Source organism: Sciurus vulgaris (assembly GCF_902686455.1).
Source record: "Sciurus vulgaris genome assembly, chromosome: 5".
Lineage (NCBI taxonomy): Eukaryota > Metazoa > Chordata > Mammalia > Rodentia > Sciuridae > Sciurus > Sciurus vulgaris.
Window position 1 is genome coordinate 171,618,611 of NC_136465.1, and position 26,189 is coordinate 171,644,799.

A 26,189-nucleotide genomic window follows, 5' to 3' on the forward strand; every position below is an offset into this window, starting at 1 on the left:
ATAATGAATGTAACGAAGATACCTTGGCAGTACCTGGAAAACTCCAGGACTTACCCTTACCCCCTCCTCCGCCGCCTCCTCTGTGGTCCACCAGCTGCATCAGTTTTGGATTGATGGCTTGATTAGCCTCTTCCAGCACTTTGATCAGCTCTCTGGCCTGCTTCAGGTTCCCTGGGGTGAAGAAGGTATAGGCAGTACCCTTGTTGGTGCTACGGGCTGTTCGGCCAATGCGATGCACATAATCCTCTGAGCTGTTTGGATAGTCATAGTTGATCACAAACTTGACATCTTCCACATCTTTCACGTCAATGGTGAGTCAGCGTGCAGGTTGGTGTGGCAGGGAAAGAGAAGGTAAAGGACATGCCAACAACAGGTGGGAAGCACGAATGCAGATGACAGCAAGAGGAGAGAAGATGAAGTTAGTAACCACTCTGAGCAGGAACAAAACAAGACTCATCCCAACAGAGTAAAAGAAGATTAGTGATTCTTGGGACATGGCATCTTTATTGGCTACTGAACTGTAAGGAAATCCCATCCAACCATCAAACTCCTGCCTCATCTGTGGTTGACCAACGTACTGACAGGAGCTGCACCAACATTGGTTCTAGACCAACGAGTTCCAGTGCCATTCTTCCCAGAACTGGACTGCAGAAAGCAGGCAGTAACCACTGTTAAGTTACAGGGCCAAATCACTTCTACTCTGTTGGGAGAAGCCTGGCAAAAATCTACCAACAACATAGCGAACTTACCTTTAAACCAGTCACAGAGCAAAATGAAAAAAGGAGCTTCATGTATTTTATTACTACATTTTCAAGGAGACTTAACATTTAGGTTAATTCTTTTTTGCTCTTATATTAAAAAAAAAAAAAAAAAAAAAAAACTGATCAGAGCCAAAGTACACACCTAATTTCCTTTGCAAAAAAAATACAGATTTATCCTTTCCCTTTGAATTACCACAAGCACACATTACACTAAAATTTCACTATACTACCAAACCCAGCTTCTGTCAAATGAAGTTTTTTTTTGCCCAACTCAAGGTTATTTCAGGCTTAGTACTTGTTCAACGATAAAAGATTAGCTATGTGACCTGGGAAATTAAATAAATAGCCAAAGAATGTGGGAAAAAAATGAAACCTTGAGACACAAGTTTTAATATTCTCTCTAATGCTGGGAATTGGGCTGAATAATCTCCTAATGCTTACAGTATGTAAATGTTAGTGTAATGCTTTCAGCTAAATGTATTTTTTACCTACTTTAAACAAACAAATTTAAGAATATAACAGAATCCTAATGTTTTGTGGAAAAAAATCTGCATTTTACAAAGAATATTCAGGAAATATCCTAGATAAAACACAGATTTTTGTGATATAAATAATGAAAAAACATTCTCTGTTTGTTACCAGACCGATGCACACTCCCTCCTCCTTTGGGAAACCGCTGCAGCCGATCCCGTCTCTTTGCCTTTTATTTTTGGCGGCCTCCTTTCGAAAACTCCGCCTTCTGACACGGGACCACTGGAGCGCGGGGAGCATGCATCAAGGGTCCGTGGCAGTGAGAAGTCCCCACACACGCTCGCTCTGTGAACTGGCTTAGATGCTTCTCTGTAGCCCCATTTGGTTGCCAAGCGCCGGAGAACCTGGGTTCGGGTAAAAATTTCAGGTCCTCCAACGCCTCCCCCAAGGTAATTGGGGTGATTGTAGAAAAAAATAATTAATAAAAAAAAATGTAAGTTACATCCAAAGGGTCAGACTGCATCTATTGCCCAGACTGGATTAATTTCAGGGGGAAAGGGGAGATGATTAAAAAACAAAGGAAAAAAAAATCGGCTGTTGTTACAGGGCTTGTGAAGAAGGGGCATTATGTCTGTTTCTTATTACAATAAAGGCTCCTCGGTCTTTACTGACCCCTAAAGTCCTGAATCACACCAGAAAGACGAGAAGGCACTTATCACAGGGGGCAGCGTGAGTCTCAGGCTAGGGTCGTTGATGCCACAAAGAAAAAAAATTTACAGGGCAAGGGTTGGGGAGGGGTGGAGGGATTATAATCCATGACCACATCTTCAGAGCTAGGACACTGCTCCTCAGTCACTCTCACTGGGCATGGCCCTGGGAAGCAGAACAAGCAGAATCACTGCCCAGACACACAGAAGTGTGCTCCCCTAGCAGAAAGCACTGGCACTGGGGGCTGCAGTCAACAGTTCAGATCTAGCACCTGGGAGTACTTCTGGAGGGGCTCAATAGGGGGCAGACATGGTGCAAGTTCTTCATACTACAAAGCTGTCCTGTGTGTGCACAGAGCTGGCCGAAGGCACATAGGAGCAAGCGCAGAATTTGTTTTTCTCCAGTCAGGCCTGCCCTGATGTTATTTGTGCACTGCCACAATATTATCTTGCTGCCTTTATAGAAGATGCTGTAGCAGGGTAAGAAATGGAAAAGTTAATGTTTTGGCCAGCTGCCTAAGAACCTTTGGTCTGGAAAGCCCTAGGACATGGCCTGAATCTCCAATCACTCATTAAGAGGGTCTAAGACTAGCCAACAGGCCCATCTAGAGCTGCTTCGGGCCAATGTAGATTTGCCTCGGCCATGTACTGAGGGATCTGCAGCTGATATCAAAGCTTCTGTTAAAAAACAAAACAAAATAAATTCAATACTTTTAGTTTAACAGTGTGTAGTTTAAACAAAAAGGAGAAATAAAAAATATCCCAGTGGAAAGGGAATAGTGGTTGCCTTGAGGATGACTATTATAAAATTATGGGAATCAAAGAACTTACCTGAAGGGAACATTTAAGAGATCATCGCTCGACAGGAAGTGAAAAAAGGCCTGGTGACTCAGCTGAAAATCGCACCCCTGTCTATGAGGTAGAAGCCTTCACTTTCCAGGATCTTGTAGGACCTTGGTCAGAATTCTGCCATTTTGGTGGGTTTTCTCCCTCCTTTTGATTTTTTACAAGGCAGCAAACAAAGGGGCCCAAAACAAGCACTGATGTTGAGTAACAAGAAACAGACTCAGGTACCTTCCCTCTCCCCTCACTGGGATGAGGGGGACTGGGATGAAGAGTCTAAGTTATTCTAATGGTAGCCAATTGATTTGATTCAGAAAGGCAAGGGGACATGGAGCAAATATTTTTAATTGTCTAGGCAAGATGCACAAAGAAGCTACCAGCACATAGCAAGCCTGTTTAAAAACCATCATTACTGAAAGCTTTTGAGTAAAGTGCTTTCAGGCCTCCACCTCCTCTCCCAACAGGTCCAAGTTCTACCGGCACAGACCCAGACAGGACCTCAGAGGGCAGGGACAACTTTCCATCATGGCTGCAGGTCATCACCTCTGAAGGAGGCGATGGTAAGTCCAATGGATAAAAAGGCTCCATCACTTTTTTATGTGTTCTCTTTACATTAAATAGTATCAGGGAACATGGTACTTCTCACCTTATTAGACAAGAAATTAAACACCTGTCAATAGTTTTAGGATTTCCTTATGACAGAAATAATCTTTTTTAAATATAAAAGTTTTGAGTCAGACCTGTTTAGCTCAAAATGATGGGCTAAAGTACCAGAGTATCTGTATATTATCTTACAGCATAACGGGTTGAACACTCCAGAACATTTTCAAATTAAGCTCTTAAATTGTTATCACATCTATGACATGAGTACAGTAGGAGGCGGGGATAACTGAGTGCCCATCATTTTTTAACTTCAGGAAATAAGTTAACATTGGGCAATATAGATTTAATTGAATGATACTGTATAATAAGTCTACTAAATCTGATTTAAGTGTTCATAGAACTGGGCCTCTATATATTTATCTACAACAGACTCACATAGGGAAAATAGTAACTGAAGAAACTAGCTTTCAATAGCTAGGTTCAATCAGGCTCCTTCTATCCAGCCAGAAAATAGAGCAAAAACAGAAGAAGTTAAGTTGTTCAAGTGAATGTCTCCTCTCCCTCTAACTGAATAGTCATGCCTAGGCCTTGCTGCAGACCAAAGCCTGTTTGTTAGGAGCAGGAAGAGACTTTGAAAATAAAAGGAGAGAAAAAAAAAAAAAAAAAAACCCAAAAAAGCAAAAAAAAACCAAAACCAAAACCAAAAACAAAATAAAAAAAAAAAAAAAAACAAAAAAAACCACCAACAACTAAGGTTAAAAAAAAAAACTGTGGGGGGGAGGGAGTCACACTTGTATTCTCTTTTTACTAAACAGATGTTTATACAATTCTAAATTTGAAAATGACAAATCTTTAAACCAAAAAGATACATAAACCCTTGACACAGACACCTATCTATACAAACCTAGCCCACGGGAGGCTACATCTGTGGCAATGAGGATGGGAGCCTTTCCAGAACGGAACTCTGCAAAAACAAACAAAATCAAGTTATACAACCAAGCTAAGGGACAGTCTTAAAAGCTGTGGAATGAAAGGAGAAAAACCGTGATTCTTCCTACCCAAAATACATGCACATTATTTCTTAAATATGGGCTCTTCCATTCCATTCAGCAGCCTTCCAAGCATAGTCATGAACAAGAAGTGGTGACAGAAACACTAAAATTTGACTTAATGACCAAGGAACATGTTTTTTCCAAGCACTTTAGCAAACTGTCAAATTTCCCCAAGGAAAAAACTTAAAGGCAAGAACTTACAAAAAACAAAAGGGGGGTGGTACAAGTGCAAAAAAAAAAAAAAAAAAAAAAAAAAAAATATATATATATATATATATAAAGAGACAGCATTATGAACTTTAAAAGACCCTGGAGACATGCCAAAATTGCCCCCAAAAGTCACAGCTCAAACTTATATCCAGCACAAGGTTTGTTTTTTGTTTCTTGAGACAGGGTCTTGCCAAGCTGGCAAAGGTTGCCCTGGAACTTGAAACCATTCTACTCAGCCTCATGAGTCACTGGAATTACAAATGTGCACTATTATGCCCAGTTCTTAAATTCCTACTTTTGCATTTAGTAAAAATTTCGTTGTAACTCAGCTAGGCCATGATTTTTCGTGTTGTTTATGGCCAGCTATTTATGTGTCACAATGGCAGAGTTGAGCAACAGCAACCACTAGTTGGTCTTGCAAAGCCAAAAACATTTACCATCTGGCCCTTTAAGTTTGGAACTTACCATTAAGTACCCAATCTCGTTCTGGTTGACTCTTATCACCATGGATACACATAGCAGGCCAACTAGCAAAAAAAAAAAAAGTGACCAAAAATATTCAGAAATTTTTAAACAACAGGAAAACTAAGCCTTTAAAAAAAAAAAAAAAAAGCTATTCCATAATTATGATAAGGGTTGTTAGGCTACAAAGAACAAATCGATGTGAGGCATTATTAAAATACAACATTCACAACACCAACCTAGAAATTATAAAATCCAAGACCAATTATCTCAGTGCAATACTCACCCATCTCTGCGCATCCTTCGAGTGAGGTCATCACAGCGTCTCTTTGTCTCTACAAATATTATTGTCTTATTTTCCTTTTCAGCCATTATTTCCTCCATCAGTTGAATCAACCTGGGGAAAAAAAAAAAAGACAAACACTACAGTCATCATGCAGGAAAGGCCCCCACCCCCATATATTAACTCCTCTGCAGTTATTAACTCCCAAAACTACAGCACTTTCTTTTCATATCATGGCTTAAAAATTTCTAACCACAATGCTCCAATGAATGACACAAAAGAGGAATTATTATCAGCAGTGTTTTTAATGTTTCCAAGGCCTCAAAAAAGCATTAGTTTCTCTTTTTTTTTGATACTGGAGATTGAACCCAGGGGTAATTTACCACTGAGCTATTCATCCCCAGTCCTTTTTATTTTCTGAGATAGGGTTTCACTAAGTTGAGGAGGCTGGCCTTGAACTTGCAATCTCCCTGCCTTGGCCCCCTGAGCTGCTCAGATTATAGGCATGTGCCACCCACACTGGCTTTACAAAACAAGTCAGTTTCTCTAACACTTTAATTTTGGAGCATTATTAGCATTATCATCAGTGTTATTAAAACAGATAGTGAAATCTCTTTCATACTTGTGGTCTTTTTCACTTTCCATGCAGACATCCACAATCTGAAGGATGTTGTGGTTGGCACTCAACTCCAGATTGCCCACGTTGATCTGGGTGTAATCACGCAGGAAATCCTCTGCAAGCTGTCTCACTTCTTTTGGCCAGGTGGCACTCCACATCAGTGTCTGCCTGTCAGGCTATCGGGAAAGGAAAGGCTTTCTTTTAGGTCAATGAACTGCAATGACAGTCAAGGATATGAAGATAGTGAAGGAGCACTTTTACACACCCTGATTTGGTCTACAATTTTACGAATCTGGGGTTCAAAACCCATATCAAGCATTCTGTCAGCCTCATCAAGCACAAGGTAAGTACATCGGCGAAGATTTGTCTTTCCTGACTCCAAGAAATCTATCAGGCGTCCAGGAGTAGCTATGCAGATCTCAACACCTGCAAAACAAAAAAAGACATAGTCCATTAAGAAATCTTGCACAACCATTAAATCTTTCAAGATTAAGACATTCTAGCTGTGGTGAAATTCCTCTCCCAAAATAGCTAATAAAAATGTATCTGAGAATTTCTAAGTTCCTAAAATACTGATTTTTTTCCCACAAGGACCTAATACTTTCTTCAACTTCATTCTCAGAAATTGGTAAAGTAAGATTAACTAACGTTCCTATACACCGACAATTTTTTTAATTACCTCTTTCCAAGTCTCGAATCTGAGGACCTTTAGGAGCACCTCCATAAATGCAAGTACTCTTCAATCTAGAACACTTGCCATAGTCATCAGCCACCTGCTGTACTTGCTGAGCAAGCTCTCTGGTAGGAGCCAGAACCAGACACTGAAATAGGCAAAAAACCACTTGAGACATTCCAAGTTAAGAAACCACCACCACAAACTCATAAATAACTGTGAAATACAAAAGATAACAATTCTTCCATTATAGTCTAATCTAATACTTTTCGAATCATGTGACCGGGTGGGCGGTTGACAGGGCCAAAGTAGAAGGGCACTGCAGGGTAGGGAAAAATGATCAGAATTTTCTATTAGTATGTGGAATGACACTGGCAGTTCCTGCCCTGACTTTGATGCATTATGATTCATTACAGTTTATATGTACCACTTAAGTGGATTCACAAATTTTTTTAACTACACAACTCTCACAAAAATGAGCAAGTACTTTAAAAATATTCCTGCAACACAACTATGGATTAAATGTTAAGAAGAAAAACAAATGAGTGACAAAGAAATGTCAGGGCTAACACTGCTCAATTAAGCTCTTCACTAGTTACATTTAGCAAAAACAATAGCTTATATAATCTGTCAGAATTATGTGGAATGTGGTCAAAACAATACCAAATCAAGACTCATGAAACATGTATTATATACACTGTGAAAACACACTGTAGGGTACTAATCCACTATATGTATCAGCTAGTGATAAAGAGCAAACTCTACAGAATACACTATCTGATACATAAAGCAAAGCAGTACATTGTTTTTGAAGTTTGAAAGATACCTTAAGAATATACATACTCTAAATACAAATGCAAGTCCAAAGTAAGTTTTTTAAAAAAAGGCTGTGTTTGCATTCAAAATGTTTAGAGACCAGCACTCAAAATTTCATAGGAAGTAGCATTAAGTGAAAACAAGCAAACCACAGAGCTGTGCTGCCCTACAAAAATTTACAAACATATATTCCCAGCCTGATTTTAAGAACCACAGGGCAGGGAACCCATCTCACTCCTCTCTTGTATCCTTCATAGCACCACTGAGCAATTAAGGACTACCACTTTGAGATATAGAGGGTGGAATCAGGAACAAAATCAGATAATGTGTGTAAAACACAGACCCTAAAATACACCAATCATCCAATTATAATTTTTCTTAAAATTATAAACACACTGAAACACACTTACAATTGGGCCATCTCCCCTTTCCAAGTATGGCTGGTGGTTAATATGAACAATTGCAGGCAGCAAATACTGGGAAGAACAAGAATAACAATCTTACATCAAAAAACAAGTCACTATCTTAATAATTTTAACCTACAACAGTAATTAATAATACCTAAATTGGAAAGTGAAAAACATAACACCATTACTATGTTCATGCTAATGTAAATTTGAACATATGTAATGCTTCTGTGTATTTAATTCCTAAAATATTTTTACCAATTAAATTTCATTTTTATGAAGAATTAAAATTATGTGTGACAATTAGGATACTAAAATAAGATACTGCTTGCTGGTACATACCGCCAAAGTCTTTCCAGAGCCAGTCTGAGCAATGCCCACCATATCCCGCCCACTAAGAGCCAATGGAAATCCCTGACACTGAATTGGAGTTGGTTCTGTGAAGTGCTGATCCATCAACACATCCATTACATATTCTGTAAGAGAATAAACATGTCATTGCTTTTAAGTAAAACTAAGGATGTAGACAAAACAGGTTTTAAGAACTTATGAGGCTTACTAAAGGTGAGATTTACCTAGCTTCACATCTCTCTGATAAGTTCATTATTATTTTTTTAAAACTGAAACTCTGATCAGCTCAATGCTATCTTTGAAAACCACTATCCAAAAGCATCTAATATCATGGGCACACAACAATCTTTTTTTTTTTTTGGGGGGGGGGGGGTTAAATTCATATTTTATCCAGTTAGAAAGCAACCTTATTCTATTTTGTAAAAGGCAGAGGCAAAAACCTTAATGGAAGATGAAAAATTGTTTTCTCAGTCTAAGAAAGAAGAGCATGCAAAATTTTTTCTTATGCAACAAGATATTTGCCTTGAGCAGGTTTAAAAATTTTTGGAACCATGACATGAAATAAATTATTACCTTTACAAAACATTTATACGTATCTTTTCAACAAAATCCTGAGCCTAGTTCAAAACCTTTAAGTAACTTAATGTTCATGTTTACCATTCAACCAATTTAAATAAGATTCTGAATTCAAGAACACTTACGTGGGAAGTTAGCATGATGGAAGGCAAAGACAGGTTTAGGACAAACGTCTCCTCCTCTCACTGTAATCTCTTTCTTTCGGCGGAGCTCATCGACCTCATACTATGAAAAAAATGAAAACTAGTTAGTATGAATTATTCTCAACATTCAAAACTTTGTTACAAACCAGCTGAACAAGTACCACCCAATTCACACTAACAAAGCTAAATATATAATGTTTTCTCATATATATTACTTCAACTTTGTGAGTTAATGATACCAGTGAACAAGGGTTCTACTTTACACAGGAGAAAACACTCAAAAAGAACGGGTAACCTGTGCCTAAAGTCAGAACTTTAGGCGAAAAGGAGAAAATGTGAAGCCTGCCTGGGCCCAAATGATTTTTTCATTACGTTTTTTCCTTAACAAAAAGTCATTTGATGTGTAGAATCTAAAATAATTATTATAATGAGGTTAAAAATAAAGAGTACACAGACACTGTTGATTTATTTTTTTGAAATTATTTAAAATGTTGAAAAGATCCCACCTAAAATAGTTAAAATCATGTATGACAAATAGGTTGGGAAGCAATTAACAAATGAGAACCAAGTGATGTTAATATGTGCTTATTTAAACTGGTCCCTATCCTGAGTATCCAGTCTTAATAAGTGTCTGAGAATACACTAGAATAAAATACAAAACTCTAAGAGCAGTATACAAGTAAACTCTGGCCAATGTCTACTTGGCTCATTTATGTGTACAGAAGAAGCAACACACACACACTCACTTACTGGAGTCAGTCTTGCCACTTCTGGATGTTCCACGTAAAAATTCTTCTCAAACTTGGGGAGCTCACTCAAATCCCACTTCTTTTTACGTAAACGCTCCCCAGGATTACCAAATTTCTTTGGGGGAAGGCCACCTCCGCCTCTTGCTCCAAATCTAGAAACATCAAAAAAGGTCTTAGTTTTTTTTTTTCCCTCTCCCCGCCAGTGCTGGGGATTGAGCCCAGGACCTTGCATATGATAGTAAGGCAAGTGCTGTGCTCTCCCACTAAACTACACCCGCAGCCCTTGGTTCATGAGTATTTTTAAAGTGATACATCTTACATGCCACAAAGACATGCATAAACTTTGACTTAGGAGACTACCAGTTTCCCTCCAAAAAGACTATTTTATACATGAATTTGAAGATATTCAAATTTTAAACTTCCTTTACTACCCAACACTGCTAAAAGCAGTATTGAATCTAACTACCACCTATTGTTTAAGTTTTGAAGATGGAATGTGTGTGAAGTACCTAAACATTACTTGCCACAGCAAGCTTTCAGGGCCAGTTAGCAAAATTGCACTCCCATAGTCAACAAGTAGCTGGTACCAATATGTACCAGATACTGTTTTAAGTGGTGCTGGAGACACTAAAGAAACAGGCAAGGCCCTATTTCATGTAATAGAGGAGGACATTAGTTTAAGCTTTAAATCAAGGGCAAGATTGTGGGCCAGAAGGGCTGGGATTGTAGCTCCGTGGTGTAGCACTTTCTTAGTACATGTGAGGTACCGGGCTTGATCCTCAGCACCACATAAAAATAATTAAAATAAAGGTATTGTGTCTATCTACAACTAAAAAATAATAATAATAAAAAGATTGTGGTCAGAGAGAAAAACACAAATCAATCAAATCTCCCAATCTTGGAACAGCTCATGGACCCCTCCCTCCCTTTATGCCGTGAAGAGAACTTTTCGTCTCCAAATCTGCAAAGGCAAACTACTGGGACCTAAAATGGAGTAGTGAGACAGCCTTCACCTAATTTTAGTTTATGTTAACATTCAACTATTAGTTGACAGAAGAGTTCAATACATTTTATTAAAGTTTTGTTCTTCTTTTTTTTTTTTTGGCATCCCTCCCCCCTCAGTACTAGGGTTGAACCATGGGGTCCTCTACTACCAAGCTACATCCCCGGCCCTTTCTAAAAATTTGAAACAGGATCTAAGTTGCCCAGGATGGCCTAGAACATGTGATCTCCTTTGGTCTCCCAGCACCAGCCTTATTGAAGGTTTTCAAATTCATCAAATTATATCAATTTCCCGTTTATATACCTGTTAAAACAGGAAAGCTAAATACAAACATGGCAACTAGCTAAACCTAAAATGTGTAAGAAACTTCTTTTCCTAGAAGAATCCTAACACCAAGGCCTTCATTTCTCTAAATTAATTTACACGAAGTATAGGGCTTTGGTATACAAATTATAGGGTATTTTTTCATCCCATTTACTTTTTTCCATGTAAAACACTGCACTAATCCAATTTGCTGCTTCTACTCTAACTCACGTAATCTTGTAGAAAGTTCAGCAGTAGCTATTCTATAGAGCTTTAATTTCCTATAATTCGAACTATTAGAAACCTTTGGCTTTGAGACTAGCTAGTTATTTCTCTAAATAAATAAAAGATTCCTGGCAGGAAATTTTATTGCAATCACTGGGTATCTCAATGGGCAGAACTTGGCTAATTTCATTTCATTTGTACTGCTGTTCAACAGGTAAGGAGAAATCAAGAAACAAAAGAGGAAAAGTTTTAACAGTGTAAGAATACATGCAGCTGTTGAAGATAACAGCCTGGGTAGAGCACTTGACCAGCAGCATGAGGTCCAGGGTTCAATCTCCAACACCACAGAGGCACCCAGAGAAAGAAGAGTACATATACCACTATCTTTAATATGCTCTTCAAGAAATATAGCCTAGCTGCACCACCACACTCATTTCTAATCCCGGCTACTTGAAGGCTGGGGCGGGAGGAACTTAAGTTTGTCAGCCTAAGCAACTTAAAAGGACTGCAGGGTCTAGTTCAGTAGTAAAGCACTTGCTTAGAATGAGTAAGGAACTGGGATGGTGGTGGAATATAAAATCAAGTTTTCAATTATCAGTTCTGCACAGAAGAAAATAAAAATGCTAAAACCCAACTGCTAAAGATTGTCAGCCTACCTCATATAAAATGTATGTGGTTCTTAAGTGTTATTTCCATTGATCCTGCTGTATCCAGTTTTATCCAAACCTTAAGAAATGATCCACGAGAAAATAAAACTGCTAAGAGTACGGCGAGCAAACCCAGGGCCTCACACAGACTATGTAAACGCTCTACCACTGAGCTACTTACCTAGACCTCCTTTTATGGCTTATTTTAAACTGATCACTCTCATTTTTCATTTCTCCCTGGCTTATTACTCAAAACATACTACCCTATACTAAAAATATACTTTGAAACATAAAGTTCTTATAAAATATGCCATCTTTATTTATAACGCCAACCTCAAAATTCAAGGCAGTCTTTTCCCCCACCTAGGTCTTGAGCACATCCACAATGCCCATTACACATACCCATATCCTACTCTCTGGTAGACTATGCTGTTCATTAAGTACTTTTATCAAATAAGTAGTAGTAATGCAAATAAGTAGTAGTAATGATTAAATGTGGCTATGCAATAAATTTAGCTCTGAAGACCTCAAGATTTAAAAAAAAAATTTTTTTGTAGTTGTAGGTGGACAGAATGCTTTTTTTTTTTTTTTTTTTTTTAAATGTGCTAAGGATCAAAACCAGGCCATCACACATGCTAGGTAAGTGCTCTGCCACTGAGCTACAGCCCCAGCCCAGTAATCATTTATTAACATACAAATGATACCTGTTTAAACGTGCAATGCACAACTTTTTTGGACCATTCATATATATGCTGACCTCATCCATCCCCTTTTCAGTTGGGTGTGTGTGGGGGGGGGAGCCCTACACAGGCACAACAATTCATCTCTAACATTTAGTGAAGATGAAAACAATAGCAATTCAAATTTTAAAGGAAAATTCAGGGAAAGCAGAGTTAGGATGCAGAACTTGGGGAAGAATGCCATTTTGTTTGAGGCTTTTTAAAAAAGCTTTTGTTTTTAAAATGTCATCTAACACTCAACAACCCAATTCGGGATAAAGTATGGACCAGAAACTTTCTTCTCTTTTCAAATAATTTTATTGTTAAAGCATAAATATGGTCAAAGGAAATGTTAAACCAAACACCCATGGTAAATGAAGAGAACACTACTGGTATCCTCCACGTGCCTATTCCAAGCTTATAACCCCCCCACCCCACCCCATAACCACTGCCTTCAATTCTGTTACCCATTCCCTTGTTTTTTTCTTTAAGCAGTACTGGGGATAGCACCGAGAGCGCCAGGCACGGTAGGCAAGTATTCTACCAATAAGCCACACACATCCCCAGCCTGTTTTTGAGAGGGTATTACCACATGGCTCAGACTGGCCCTGAACTTTCCATCCTCCTGCCTCAGCACTACAAGTATGCAACACTGTACCCAGCTTATCCCCCTTGTGTTTTTTTGTTTTGTTTTTGTTTTTTTTTGTGGTGCTGGGAATTGAACCCAGGGCCTCCTGCTTGCGAGGCAATTTCTCTACCAACTGATCTATATTCACAACCCTTCCCCCAGTTATAGTTTTGTCACATTTGTATATACTCTTAAACTTGTGTCTTACTACAACTTTAGCTTTTTTTAGCTCAAAATGTTTGCGTCATCCAAGTTGGACCAAGTTTTTTTCTTTTCCACTACTGTACTAAATTCATATATGAGCACCCACAATTTACCCAGACATTTGTTTCCAATATCCTGTTGACAGGAACAATATTGGTAAAAAAAAAAAAAAAAAAAAAAAAAAATTTCTGTACATGGACCTTGGGGCGCATGTGCAAGGAAGATTAGAGAGGAATACTGGATCCCCTTCAACTTTCCTAGATGTTTTTCTAAGTGGTGGTATTGAAATTCACTTTTGAACTTAGCTAAACTGTGAAACACTAGGCAAATATTCTACGTCTAGCTCTCCCCTTCAAATTGGACACTGAGAGCAATACTTTAATTGAAAAGATTCTTATTTTGTTAATTAAGTGATAATTGAAGTGCCCGAAACTAAGGCTGGTAGTTGTGCATTTGAACCAGAAAGACAAAAATGTCTGAAAAAAATATCATGAACAGAACAGCTACTACAGCAAGACTACTTCACTGCACAAATCCTTTCTTAATTCCTGAGAACCAAACAAAGTGAAGGCATTACTCTTTCCTTCAGATGAAGAAACAGAGGGTCACAAAAGGATCTTGCCTGAAGTCACACTGCTTTTAACCAGAAATGTCACTTTTAAAAAATAAATAGGTGACTGCACAAATCCCTGAACCTCTTAAGCAACGCAGTCGTTTAGTAAACTTATGAAAGATCTGAATCTCAGTATCTGAGGACTTCAGATTTAGTCCCAAAATGAAGTCCAACCTCCATGTGCAATCATGGTATTACCACATCAAAAACTTCCTATTAGGCCGAGAAGTTAATGTTGCAGTACAATAAGAGAGAAAAAGAGATCGGATCGCAGGCACACTAAACAATTAAAAGTCCGAAACCGCACCCCAACTCTCCCCTCCCGAACACTATTCGTTTCGATACCAACTAAGTCCACCGCTCTGCATTCCAAAGCTTCCTCTCAGCGACTCAAGCTGGGTGTAGCCCAGGGGTCGAGGGCCTGCCTAGCCTGCGCGAGACCCTGGGTGCGAAAACAAAAACCAGGAGAAAAGAGTATTTTTTACGACTCCGGGGCCATCGCCAGCGATCGCGGGAGACGTAACCCGAAGGAGGCCCTCTGCGCTCGGCTCCCCCTCGGCCGACCGAGACATCCACTCGCGCTCCTTCCAGGTGAAGGCTGCGGCCTGGAGATCAAATGACTCGCCAGCGGCCGGGCCCGGGGCCGGGAAGCGGGCGAGGCCGGCCGGGGCCGCGCGCCCCTCCCGCCGCTCCCCGGGGCGGGGCCGGGCCGCCACGACGGCCGCCCGCGAGGAGGGGCCCCGCCGACCCCGAGGCCAGGCCCGCGCCCCGGGCCGCCGCCGCCTCGGGAGCCGCGTCCCCCGCCCGCGCGCGCGCGGCCTGCCCTTCCGCTCCCCGGCCTCCCCTTACCCTCCGCGATCCCGGTCCCGGTCCCGGTCCCCAAAGCCGCCTCCGCGCATGGTCCCAAATGGGTAGAGATCTGGGAGCGGGGCACGGATGGCCGGGCTCGGGAGGGCCTGCGGCTCCGGTCTGGTCACGACCGATGGCGGCGGCGCCTCCGCTGTTGGGGCGGCGGCAGGCGCGGCGCTCTCTCGCTCCGACGCGCTGTCTCCCGTCGCAGACGCCACCGTCGCCGCCTCTCTCGTCGGAGACGGGAGCAAAACACAGAGAATCGGGGTTATAAAAACGGTGGGTAGGTTTGGCTACGCTCAAACCCGGCAGTGCCGCGGTTCAGGCGTCTCCTTCCTTCCCAGCGACTGCACAAAATGGCGGCCGCCGCTGAGGCTGCTCCAACTTAACGCTACGTACGTCGGAGACGATACGTAAACAGCGTCTCGGAATAGCCCGAGGGGGTCCGCGGGGTACTACGGTGATTCTTGGAAGCGTTTTACGTCAGTTGCGGAGATGGGCGCTTTCTGCGGTTGGGATAAGAAAAACAAAGTACGGAGAGGGCGTAGAGCTCTCGCGCCAACTGAACCCGAACGTGGAGTGGGGTGGGGGAAGAGCCTCCGGCGCGACGTAACATTCTTTACGTCGTTACCCGGCCCACTATTGCGAAGATGCGCAGTATGCGTAACGCATTCTGTTTAGAGAATAGAGGATTTTGCCGGGTTCCGGCCGCAGGACGGAACTTGAGGCCTGCTTGTGCGAGCTGCTTTGCAGAGACAATAGCCTCCTCCACGTTGTAGCCTAGTCTCAGGGTCTGCGGTGCCAGAAGCCAGCAGGATCTTCAGGCCCCTGGCTGGCCTTCCTAGGGGCCCTGGCGGCCCTCTGCCTCGCCGCCCTGGGCCGGCCGAGCCTGGCCGCGCGCCCCGGCGCCATTTCCTTTCAGTTGCCCCTCGCTGCGCCGTCGCCGGCAGCCATGATGGACGCGCCGGGTCTCTTTCTAAAGCGAGGTGGCCGGCGGCGACGTCCCAGCTAGGTTAGGACACTCCGCTTCCTTGGGTCCTCGCCGAGGTGCCTGCTGGAGCGCGCGGCACCGCCCCGGCTGAGCACAGCTGAGCGCCAACAAGCAGAGCCTGCCTGGGGCCCTCGGCGGCCGCCATGAGCCACGCTCCTCCCGGGCCTCAGGCTCCGGAGAGCAGGAGGCTGCCCGGCGGCCCAGAGCCTCCGCCGGCCGGAGCTCGGCCCTCCCTGGACCGGCTCCCGCGCTCCTGGCACTTGCAAGGCTCGCAGGCTTGGCCAAGTGGCCCCAGGGCCCTTGGGACCTGCGCGTCTCAAGTTCGCTTATTTCTGCAGATGGGTGAAGGGAGTCGTGAGGCCTCTCCGGCCCGAGCGTTTCCCAGACTGTTGAAAAGTGCCATAAGGAAAGGAGCTTCGTGCGGGGCCTTCCGGGTGTCACTTGGGCATGACACAGCGACAGTGGGGATTCACGGAACAAAGGTTGGATGGCTGGAGGGCCAGGCACTGTGCTAGGCTCAGGCCCAGAGCTGAAGCAGCAAGTTCAGCATCATAGGTTTACCCGTGTGGGTGTGTGTCAGGTGGTAAACATTAATTTCAGGCAGTTGCTAACAAGAAGTTTTTTAAAAAGAAGAAAAAGGGAAAAGAGCTAGAGAGTAGAGTAGAGCCAGAACATGTGTCGTTCTGCGAGGAAGCCCACCTAGTGCGTTCTGGACAGGCCTCCGGATCCAGTGACATTCAGGCCGAGGCCTGAAGTGAGGGAGCTGACCTTGCTGACGGAAAGATCAGTGCAAAGGCCTCGAGGCAGAGGGTGCCTACAGTACAGCATGGAGAAAAGGCAGGAGAGGGCTACCTTATGAGGCCCCTCTGAACAACTTGATCTTTTGAATAAGGTAGAAATCTCTGGGTTTTAGGCAGTAACAAAGAACATCCCCTATGACTGCAATATAGAGAGTAAATTGAGAATTAACTAGGAGGCAAGTGCAGTAATCCAAAGAAGAGGGGGCTTGGTGCAGGTTAGTAGTGATGGGTTAGAGGAAAGTTATTTGCTTGTAAAAGTGGAGCCAGTGATTTGCTGCTAAGTGGAAGTGAAGGAAGAGACAAGGGCGATGAAGACTAAGCACAGTATGAATGTGATAGGCAGAAGGTGTTATTTGGACCGGTTGGCCTACTCTTCACATATATCATGTAATTAGACGTGAGGCCCCCTATATAACAATACATGACTTAGAAAGGTAGGCCCACTGAATCCCTCCCTGTACTTTGCCACTGGGGAATAATTAATATTTTGGTACTAGATCAGGTCCCTTCTTAGAGTATCTCATAACTCTTGTCCTCATAAAACATCACAGTAGGTAATACATATTTGTCATTATTTGATTATTCCCACCTTCCAAATAAAGTGAGTGTTAAGTTTTCCCTCTGGTAGACAAGTTTTTGACTATGAAGTGAATCCAAAGAATGCATTTCACATTCCTTTTTTTTTTAAAAAAATTTTTTTAGTTGTCCATGGACCTTTATTTTATTTATTTATATGCGGTGCTAAGATTCTAACTCAGTGGCTCACACATGCTAGGCAAGTGCTCCACTGAGCCGTAGCCCCTGAATTTCACATTCTTTTCAGTTCAAAGATGGTTGAAGTTTATTGGTTTTTCTAAACACAGAGCAAGTGTTCCCTTGGGTAAGGGGGTGGGAGATCCTGGGAGTGTCAGTAATGGCCAGAGCTGTTGGTGACAGTGAAAACACGCTTAGCTCAGTTCAACTTTATTTTTTAAACATGAGAACTGACAGTTGAATGCTCCTGCTTACTGCGTTCTGGGCATATGCTATGAGTTTTATCTTCATTATTTCAGTTATATGTAAATACAGTAACAGCCCCTCACAAGGTGGGATCAAATACCACTACCATGTTACCAGTTACCATCTGTCCACTATGCAGATGAGAATGCTGAGCCTCAGGAAGGTTAAGTAGCTAGTCCAAGGTCACACAGTTAACAAATGGCATACCCAGGACTCAAACTCAGCTGCCCTGCAAGGTGGGTTTTTGTTTTTGTTCTGGTACTGGGGATTGAACCCGGGGGTGCTTAACCACTGGAGCCACATCCCCAGCCCCTTTTTATATTTTATTTAGAGTCAGGGTCTCACAGAGTTGCTTAGGACCTCACTAAATTGCTGGGGCTGGCTTTGAACTTGTGATCCTCCTGCCTCAGCCTCCCAAGCCACTGGGATTACAGGTGTGTGCCATGCCCAGCTCCCTGCAAAGTTTTGACATTTCACTATTGACATTTGGGATGGACGATTTCTTGGGTGGAGGGCTATCCCAGGCATCGCAAGACGTTTAGCAGCATCCCTGGCCTCTACTCACTAGGTGCCAGTGGAATCTTCCACCTCTCCTGAGTCATGGCAACAAAAGCATCTCCAGACACTGCCCTGTCTCTCTGGGGTCATACTGAGAACCAAACTGAGAACCAGTTCTGTAGGATTGCTTGGCTGCACGACCTCCCTGCGGCATCAGAGAATCAATCTTGTTCTTTGGATTGTGGTTTTCTGCAGATGTCTTTTGCCTTTTGAAGACTCCACCTACCAACACCACTGCCATTATCTATGTTTTATTATTAGAGCAATACAATTTATACTCAAGGCTTAACTTTCAACCACTAAGAGAATGACTCCTTTTGTTTAGGTTTTAAAGCCAGAGCTTTTGTTTTTAAGCTATTTTTACTGTGAACCATCAAAATTCTGGACATATATTCTATGCATTTTCTACAATTCTGCAATTTTAGTCATTAAGTTCACTGAAATGTGAGGTGTGGTGCCCCTGATTCTATCTTAATGGACGCTTGTTGGTTCTGGTATCTTGATTCATTATACCTGAGGTACAGGTATAATGATGTACTTAGTCAACAAGGCACCCTAAAGCAGAAACATCAAACTGCGGGATACAAGGGCGTGTAGGAACAGAGAGCCCTTGGGAATCTGTTTCTAGAACTTGAACTTTTCTCTTTAATGGTACTAGGGATAGAAAGTGCCTCTCCTATGCTAGGCAGATGTTCTAGGTTCCCAGCCCTGAGCTTGGACGTTCATATATTCCCTTTTCTGAAATTGATATGACTCAGAAATTTGCTCACAATTGCACCCTCCCACTTTACAAAAGTATTTTTGTTCTACTCACAATCTCACTGTTGGGTTTTGTCATGGGTATAATAGTCTCCAAAGGGCCACATACTGAGATAAAACACAGTATTGATGGGAAAGTGAATGATTCTAAGTAGTTGGTGACATTCTTTTGTAATCAAGTATTCCAGTTCTTTGTTCCCAACAAAATGGAAGGAGGGTCATGTGGATTTTCAGCAGATAGATCAGAAATAACTTCTTAAAATAGAATATTGAATTTTTGGCATATAAATTGGAAGATTGGAGAATTGAGTGACATTACTACAACAACTCTCATTCTAATCCCACTTACTAAATTATTTGATCAATATTTCTCACAGCTTTAAAATTGGAAGGAAAAAATAATCAAAAGTAAGTCTATGGATACAGGACCTATTGTTTCTTAATCCCCGCCCCCCCCCCTTTTTTTTTTATAAGAATGGCATTTCCAATAAAAATGTACTTTCTAGGAGCTGAGGTTGTGACTCAGTGATAGAGCGCTTGCCTCACATGTGTGAGGCTGGGTTTGATCCTCAGCACCACATAAAATAAATAAAGGTTTTGTGTCCATCTACAACTAAAAAGTTTTTTAAAAATGTACTTCCTAAGCCCCGTGCTGTGGCACACACCTGTAGCCCCAGCCACTCAGGAGACCGAGGCAGGAGGATCACAAGTTTCAGGCCAGCCTGGGCAGCTTAGCGAGACCCTGTCTCAAAATTTAAAAATAAATAAATAAAAGAGGCTCATGATGGGGGTTGCTTGAGAACATTCTGTGGCCCCATGACCTGCAAACTCAGCTCTGATAAATTCCATAGTCTGCCATTCGAGGCCTTCCAAAATCTGGCCTCAACCTCTCACAGCCCATGCTTCAGCAAATCTCCACTCTTCTCTATTCCTCACCCACATTTTTAAATGTTGCCAATTTCTGTGATTTTGGTTAGTCCCTCTCCATGCATAAAAACAGGCTGACTTGGAGATGGAGGTGTAGCTCAGAGGTAAAGCACTTGCCTGGCATGTGAGAAGCCCTGAGTTTGGTCACCAGGACCACCCCTCCAAAACAAAATTGATTCAAAAAGTGATTTTCCATCCATTGGCATTGAGAGGCATTAATAACTTCCCATCGGAAAACATATTTTTTCAGTTCTCATAGGTAACTGAGAAGCTCTTATATACACACACACACACACACACACACACACCACAACCAAGGTAAGAAGAGGTTCAGACTACACAGCTCACTAGGGATGAAATATTCATAATTAAATGGCAGAATGACTCACAAGCATGAAGATGCACTGTGTTAATACATCTCAAGGACTGAATCAGAAGGGGGATTATAATTAACAAGGTGTGACAAATCCTGCAGTCACACGAAAGCATGGCATCTCTCTTGGCACTCGCGGAAGCACAGGATGACACAGCCACCCTGCCCTTTGCCTCAGCAATGGATTTTTTTTTTTTTTTTTTTTTTTTAATTTTACTCTGGGGTTGAACCCAGTGTGCTCTACCACTGAGTTGCATCCCCAGCCCATTTTATTTTTTGAGACAGGATCTTGCTGAGTTGCTGAGGCTGACCTGGAACTTGCAATCCTCTTGCCTCAGTCTCCGAGTAGATGGGATTACACGCATGAGCCACCACACCCAGGGACAATGGACCTTTAATTAGGGTAAGACAACAAAATCTTTTTTTGGTGACAGAAAACATTGTTATGATATCCTAGCTGCCTTTTAAGTGCTGGGGTCCCTGATTTTCTGTTCCATAGAACTAGTATTGCTCACTAGCGCTTGGTAGAGGGTTTGCTTAACGGAGGCACCACTAGCCCTGGAGTGCTGAGGCCCAGTGCAAGTTGGACTCCACTGGAGAACACGGACAGTGGGATGCAGCCAGAGCTGGTTCCCGGCCTATAGAAGAAAAACAGATGTTCAGCAAGTTGTAAGACACAGGTGAAGCCTTCTTTAGATTCCTCGATCCCTGGTTTCTCCATCCTGCTTCATACCTACACTGCTGCCCGCTACACCCTCTGTGGCCCAGGCTGCAGTGAGTCCTTGGGTTGTCCAGTAGCTGAAGTCCACACCCGGCTGACTTCACGGACTCCTGCCTGGTTGCTAGAATAGAAACGACTTATCACAGGCATGGACTGGCCAAAGGCAGAGTGAGCAGATCCATTTCAGGGGCAGCTTTTCTGTTCTAGAGAAGCCAGAGAACTGACCCATGCTAACTGTGGGGGTCAATCACTGTAGCCAGGCCCCTCTGCTCCATCACCTGCAGGGCTCCAGGTTAACACTGTGTAACTGGTTTCTGGTGCTGGGGAGGCCCTGACAGTCCCCTGCCTTGCTGCTCTTGGCCTTAGATCACAAGGCTTTCTCTTTCCTGAAGAGCAGGGAATTGGGAAAAGTTTGCCTTCACAGACAGGAATGCGGACAGGAGTTTCGGGCTAACACTGATTCCTTAGTAGCTAATAAGGAGTCAGAAGGGCAGTTTCCTGGTTTCCAGAGATTCCTTTGTGTTCCCCAGGGAGAAAAAGGGGTGTTGATCCGACAGGGACTGAATGGAGAGCAACAGAGTTGGCAGCGTCCCGCTGAGGAAGAGAATGGAGAGGAGAACTGTCCATAAAGTGTCTTGTCTTAATCAATTATACTTTAGAAATACAGATGTAACACAGTAGCCCCCACTCCTCAAGGGTTTTCTGGCCATGGATTCAGCTACCCATGGTCAATTGTAAAAAATTCCAGAAATAAACAGTTCCTAAGTTCTAGATTTCATCTAGTGTGATGAAATCTCATGCCATCCTGCTCTGCCCTGCCAGGTGTGAACCAGCTCTTTGTCCAGCCATCCATTCTGTATGTACCACGCACCTGACAGTCACTTTGTAGCCGTCTCAATTATCTGTCATGGTATCACACCGCTGCTTCCTAGAAACCCTTATTTTACTTAACAATAGTGCACAGGAGTAATGATCTTGGCAATTTATTTTATAGTATATTGTTATAATTGTTCTGTTCTTTGTTTTTCTACTTTAAAATAAGTGTTCTGTTTATTATTGTTGTTAGAGTACCTAATTTAAAAATCACGCTTCCTCATGATCGGTATGTGTATCGAGAGGAAACAGTAAATCGAGGGTTCAGTACCCCTGTAGTTTCAGGCATCCATTGGGAGTCTTGGAATGGACGCCCCACAGATGAGGGGAGACCACTGCAATATGAACAAGGACAGGCTGGCACCAAAAATCAGAACGTGAGGACGAAGAGTGCAAACACCGACAGGTCAGGTGAACACCAGCTGGTGTCTCTAGGATGTTCCATCACGAGAAGTAAAGTGTGGTGTTTGAATAATTTTGATCACAGACACAAAAGAGAGTTTGCACACATTTGGAGGGTTATCTCCGAGGAAGGTCTGTGCCAAACAAATCCACCCACCCCACTCACACCCACTCCCCTGATCTGGGGGCAGCTCAGACTGGTACTGGGTGGAAATGAGGCAGAGTCAGAGGGAGGACTTGGCTCTTGTGTAAATACGTGATTCCAGGCATGTGTGAGCATTTGCAGGGGTACTGCTGGCCTGTGGTTCCCTCTGGAACTAGCTATTGCTCAGAGTATGTGAGAGTGTCCACATAAAATAGTGACCCCAGGGACACAGATTCAAGTTACTTTGAATGACATGTTTGTTCCATGTTCCATATTCATGGAAGAGGTTTTATGAACTTTTATAGTCACAGAACAAGTCATAAATTAATACATTTACCAACTACACCAGGAGCATCAGGTAGGCCGCTGCAGCAAGGCTAGGACACCACAGCAGGCTCAGCGTGAGGTTTGGTGGGGCTTGGGGTCTGCTAAGCTTAGCCATATCTATATTCAAGAAACTTATTTATCAGTCCTGAGAATGTTAGGTCAGATACAGAAATGAAGACAAATGGCTACTCAGGATCCTCACATGAACCAGGGCAATGTTGGCTCTTGACCTAAGACATTCCATCTCTCCACAGTCCCTGTCACCAGGCTAACACCCTCTCAAATCCAGAAAAGCAGTCCTCCTTGCTAATCACGGGTCCGTTCCAGACTAGACATCCAGCTGGCCAGCAGTGCAGACTTCCAGGACCTTGGCTGCTGTTGTGAAGGCAGGTACAAAATGGAACCAGGCAAAACCAGTTGCTTTCAGACATAAAGGACCATGTGGACCCGCTGTTCACCCCACATCCACTGCCAACTAGCTCACTGTGATATACAGGCCCAGTACAATTCCTCCCTGCCCGGTTCATGGTGGTCCAGTCGGCCTCTGACCCTGATTACAACAGGCCCATACAAGGATGGAAAGAAAGCCCCCTCCCCAACAAGTCATAAATAATCCTACTTGTAACTAAAGTCTGCCCCTTTCTTCCCTCACTCTTTGTTTTATTTTAATTTATTTATTTTGGTATTGTGGATTTATCCCAAGGATACTTTACCACTGAGCCACATCCCCTTTTTAATCATTTTTATTTTTATTTTTTTTAAATTTTGAGACAGGGTCTTACTAAATTGCTGACACCTTGAACTTGTGATCCTCCTGTCTCAAGCCCCTGAGTTACTGGGATTACAGTTGTGCACCACTGCGACTGGCCCCTCACTCCTGAAATGTACCCTCACCCTTCAGGGAGAAGCTGAGGGTCAAGGGAGAAGCTGAGAGTCGCTTCTCCTGGTTTCTCCTTTATTTGCATGGGAGGCTCTTGTTATTGAGCCCATGACTCCAAGAAGGAAAAGAACCCAGTTTGGGTCAAAAATCGGTAGCATCACAATCCGGTGTGGGGACATACACCTGTAATCCCAGCTACTGGGGAGGCGGAGGCAGGTGCATCGCAAGTTCAATGTTCGGGCAACTTAGAACTTGTCTCAATATAAAATTTAAAAAAACAGGGCTGGGGATATAGCTCAGCTGGTAGAGTCCTTGCTTGCAAGCACAAGGCCCTGGGTTCAATCCCCAACACTGAAAAAAAAAAAAAAAAAAAAAAATTTAAAAAAGGGTCTGGGGAGTGTCGCTCAGTGGTGGAGGGCTGCATGAAGCCCTTGGTTCAATCCCCAGTACCTTCCAAATAATAAAAATAAAAATAAATTGATAGCATCAGGCTGTTCTAGTCAGGCAAGGTCAAGCAGCGTGCGGAGCTTTAATGTGGACGCAGCTGCTTCGGTTCAGTTCGGCAGGCCTGCTGCAGTCACGGCAAAGAGCAGCTCTTGGAGTGGGAGAGAAGGAGGGGGCTCCTTTGGCAGTACTCATCTCTGTGTGCTCAGGACAGGCTTGCTGTTTGCCACAGAGTGGGGAAGACACTTGGGGAAGCAGGTGGAGGAGAGGTTGACCACAGCCACCATGAATTACCTGGGTCGAGAATGCCTCCTCAAGACAGTGGGAATGCCCAGGGCACCTGGTCAGGTGCACCCTTGCTCTGTAGGACTTAACCACAATTGCAACTGGTTATTTGGTGACTATTCCTGCAACTCCATGTCCTGGCATGTCTTGATTAGTCACACCTGTGTCCATTGTACCTGGAGTCCCAATAGTGGCTGAAGGCAAGGCAAAATTCTGTATTAGAGATACATATATCTATATAGTGTAAGAAAGAAGACAGGCCCGGGGACATTTGACAAGGAATTTAGAGAATGAACAGTTCTGTGGGGAAGGTGGTTTACTCCTAGAGGAAGTTCAGGGGTCTTTAACTGCATTGGTGAAGTTTTACTTCATGTGATGTCCACTGCTCACTTGTGCCAGGACTGTGGGTAGTCCAAAGACAGTACCCTGAGACGGCGTGCAAGATGTAGGACTTCCTGAGTAAGCTTACAAGGGACCAGTGGTGACAGGCTGAAAAGATACCACCTCTGTCCCTCAAGGCATTTCCTCCCATGGTAGCCAGCTGGAGAAGTGACACGTCTCCTTTCCATGGTGCCCTCAGCTCTGCACCAGTTGCCGCTAAGAGAGGGTGTTATATGTTAGGCTGCAGAAGCAGTGGTATCATCCATATTGGCTTGCTCAGGCTGCTTGTGTGACCAGCATCCCCAGGAGCAACTGTCCTGCCATACATGCAAGAAGTTAGCTTCTACAGAGCTGGCTTGCCTGGTTCCCAGTGTGCACAGGACAAAGCCAGTGTCCTCCAAGGTAAGAGGTATCCACACGTTCCAGCCCAGGCATGTTCCCTTAACTTGGGCAGATTTTGGGAATTGGAAAGGGGCATTTAGGGACATGGTGATTTACTGTCCCCTTAAGGTCTATATGCTTCACAAGTATTGAGTGTATTTTTTATACCATTGTGTCTTATATTCTTCATAATATATTTAAAATATACATATGAATGAGTGAAAGAGGATGCATGTAGCAGGCCACCAGAGCCCATTAATAATTCAAGATTTTCCCCAAGCAGACTTTTATTTATTTATTTCTTCAGGAAGCAGGGCTTCATTCTGCAACATGGAGGAAACCTGCTTTCCCACCTGCCCAGACGTAAACTGTTACGACTCAGGTACTGGCCAGAAGTGCTCCTTGTGGACAGGGTTCTAAAGACAAAGCAGAGCCAGAAAATTCTGAGCTTTCTTCCCATAAACACACCCATATCGCCATTTACAGGATTCATATGCCAGTATATATGAATTCAGAATTTTATACTGGTATCAAAAATCATACTCAAAATTTATCACTAAACTAACTGTATTATATTTTTTCCCCTCTGAAATTTCTTTGCTGAGTATCTTCACTGTCCCGACGACTTCCGCTTCTTATTTACTTGGTGCATACTGCCTCCTTGTCCTTCCTTAGGTTTTCTGCGCCTCTCTTGGCACCTCGAGTGACCCTCGCTCAGATTCCCTCTCCAGCCCAGGCTGCGGGCCGGCTTTCCGGACCCCACACCTGAAGTCTGGACTTGTGGCTGCTCCTTTCTCGTGCTAGATCCTCATGGGGACTGCCAAGCCTTTCTCCCTCACTTCCTCCTCCGCTGTGTGAGGCTGGGAAGTCTGATCTGCCGTCCAGATCTCAAGCACTCTCTCTTCCCTGACTTTGCCCCTCGATGCGGGTTTATCATCTCCGCCATCTGGGTTCCGTAGCTCCATCTCCTGGAGGTTTTCATGGGCTTCTTCTCCTTTTTATTTGTTCTAATTGGTTCTACATGAC

At 43.2% G+C, this 26,189-nt stretch overlaps 1 protein-coding gene and 1 long non-coding RNA gene across 9 annotated transcripts in view; one reads left to right on the plus strand and one right to left on the minus strand.

Annotated features, from left to right (window-relative positions):
• The window catches only part of DDX17 (DEAD-box helicase 17), an 18,325-nt gene extending 3,016 nt beyond the window's left edge, over positions 1-15,309 (minus strand). The window contains exons 1-12 of one of the 2 annotated variants that reach the window (XM_079140704.1): positions 14,918-15,309; positions 9,728-9,878; positions 8,960-9,059; positions 8,250-8,383; positions 7,911-7,976; positions 6,691-6,832; positions 6,277-6,437; positions 6,015-6,187; positions 5,396-5,506; positions 5,113-5,174; positions 4,290-4,349; positions 55-297 (exon numbers count right to left, since the gene is read on the minus strand). In XM_079140704.1, coding sequence (XP_078996830.1) covers positions 55-297; positions 4,290-4,349; positions 5,113-5,174; positions 5,396-5,506; positions 6,015-6,187; positions 6,277-6,437; positions 6,691-6,832; positions 7,911-7,976; positions 8,250-8,383; positions 8,960-9,059; positions 9,728-9,878; positions 14,918-14,967 — 1,453 coding nt within the window. In that variant the 5' untranslated portion in view covers positions 14,968-15,309. The remainder of the gene's footprint in view (positions 1-54; positions 298-4,289; positions 4,350-5,112; positions 5,175-5,395; positions 5,507-6,014; positions 6,188-6,276; positions 6,438-6,690; positions 6,833-7,910; positions 7,977-8,249; positions 8,384-8,959; positions 9,060-9,727; positions 9,879-14,917) is intronic. The other variant, XM_079140705.1, reaches the window with a different exon arrangement.
• The window catches only part of LOC306661646, a 28,183-nt gene continuing 12,818 nt past the window's right edge, over positions 10,825-26,189 (plus strand). For 5 of the 7 annotated variants that reach the window (XR_013763926.1, XR_013763927.1, XR_013763928.1 and 2 more), the window contains exons 1-3: positions 17,818-23,182; positions 24,801-25,184; positions 25,471-25,545. This is a non-coding gene — a long non-coding RNA (uncharacterized lncRNA). Of the gene's footprint in view, positions 14,660-17,817; positions 23,183-24,800; positions 25,185-25,470; positions 25,546-26,189 lie in introns of those variants that run through there. The other 2 variants (XR_013763924.1, XR_013763925.1) reach the window with 2 other exon arrangements.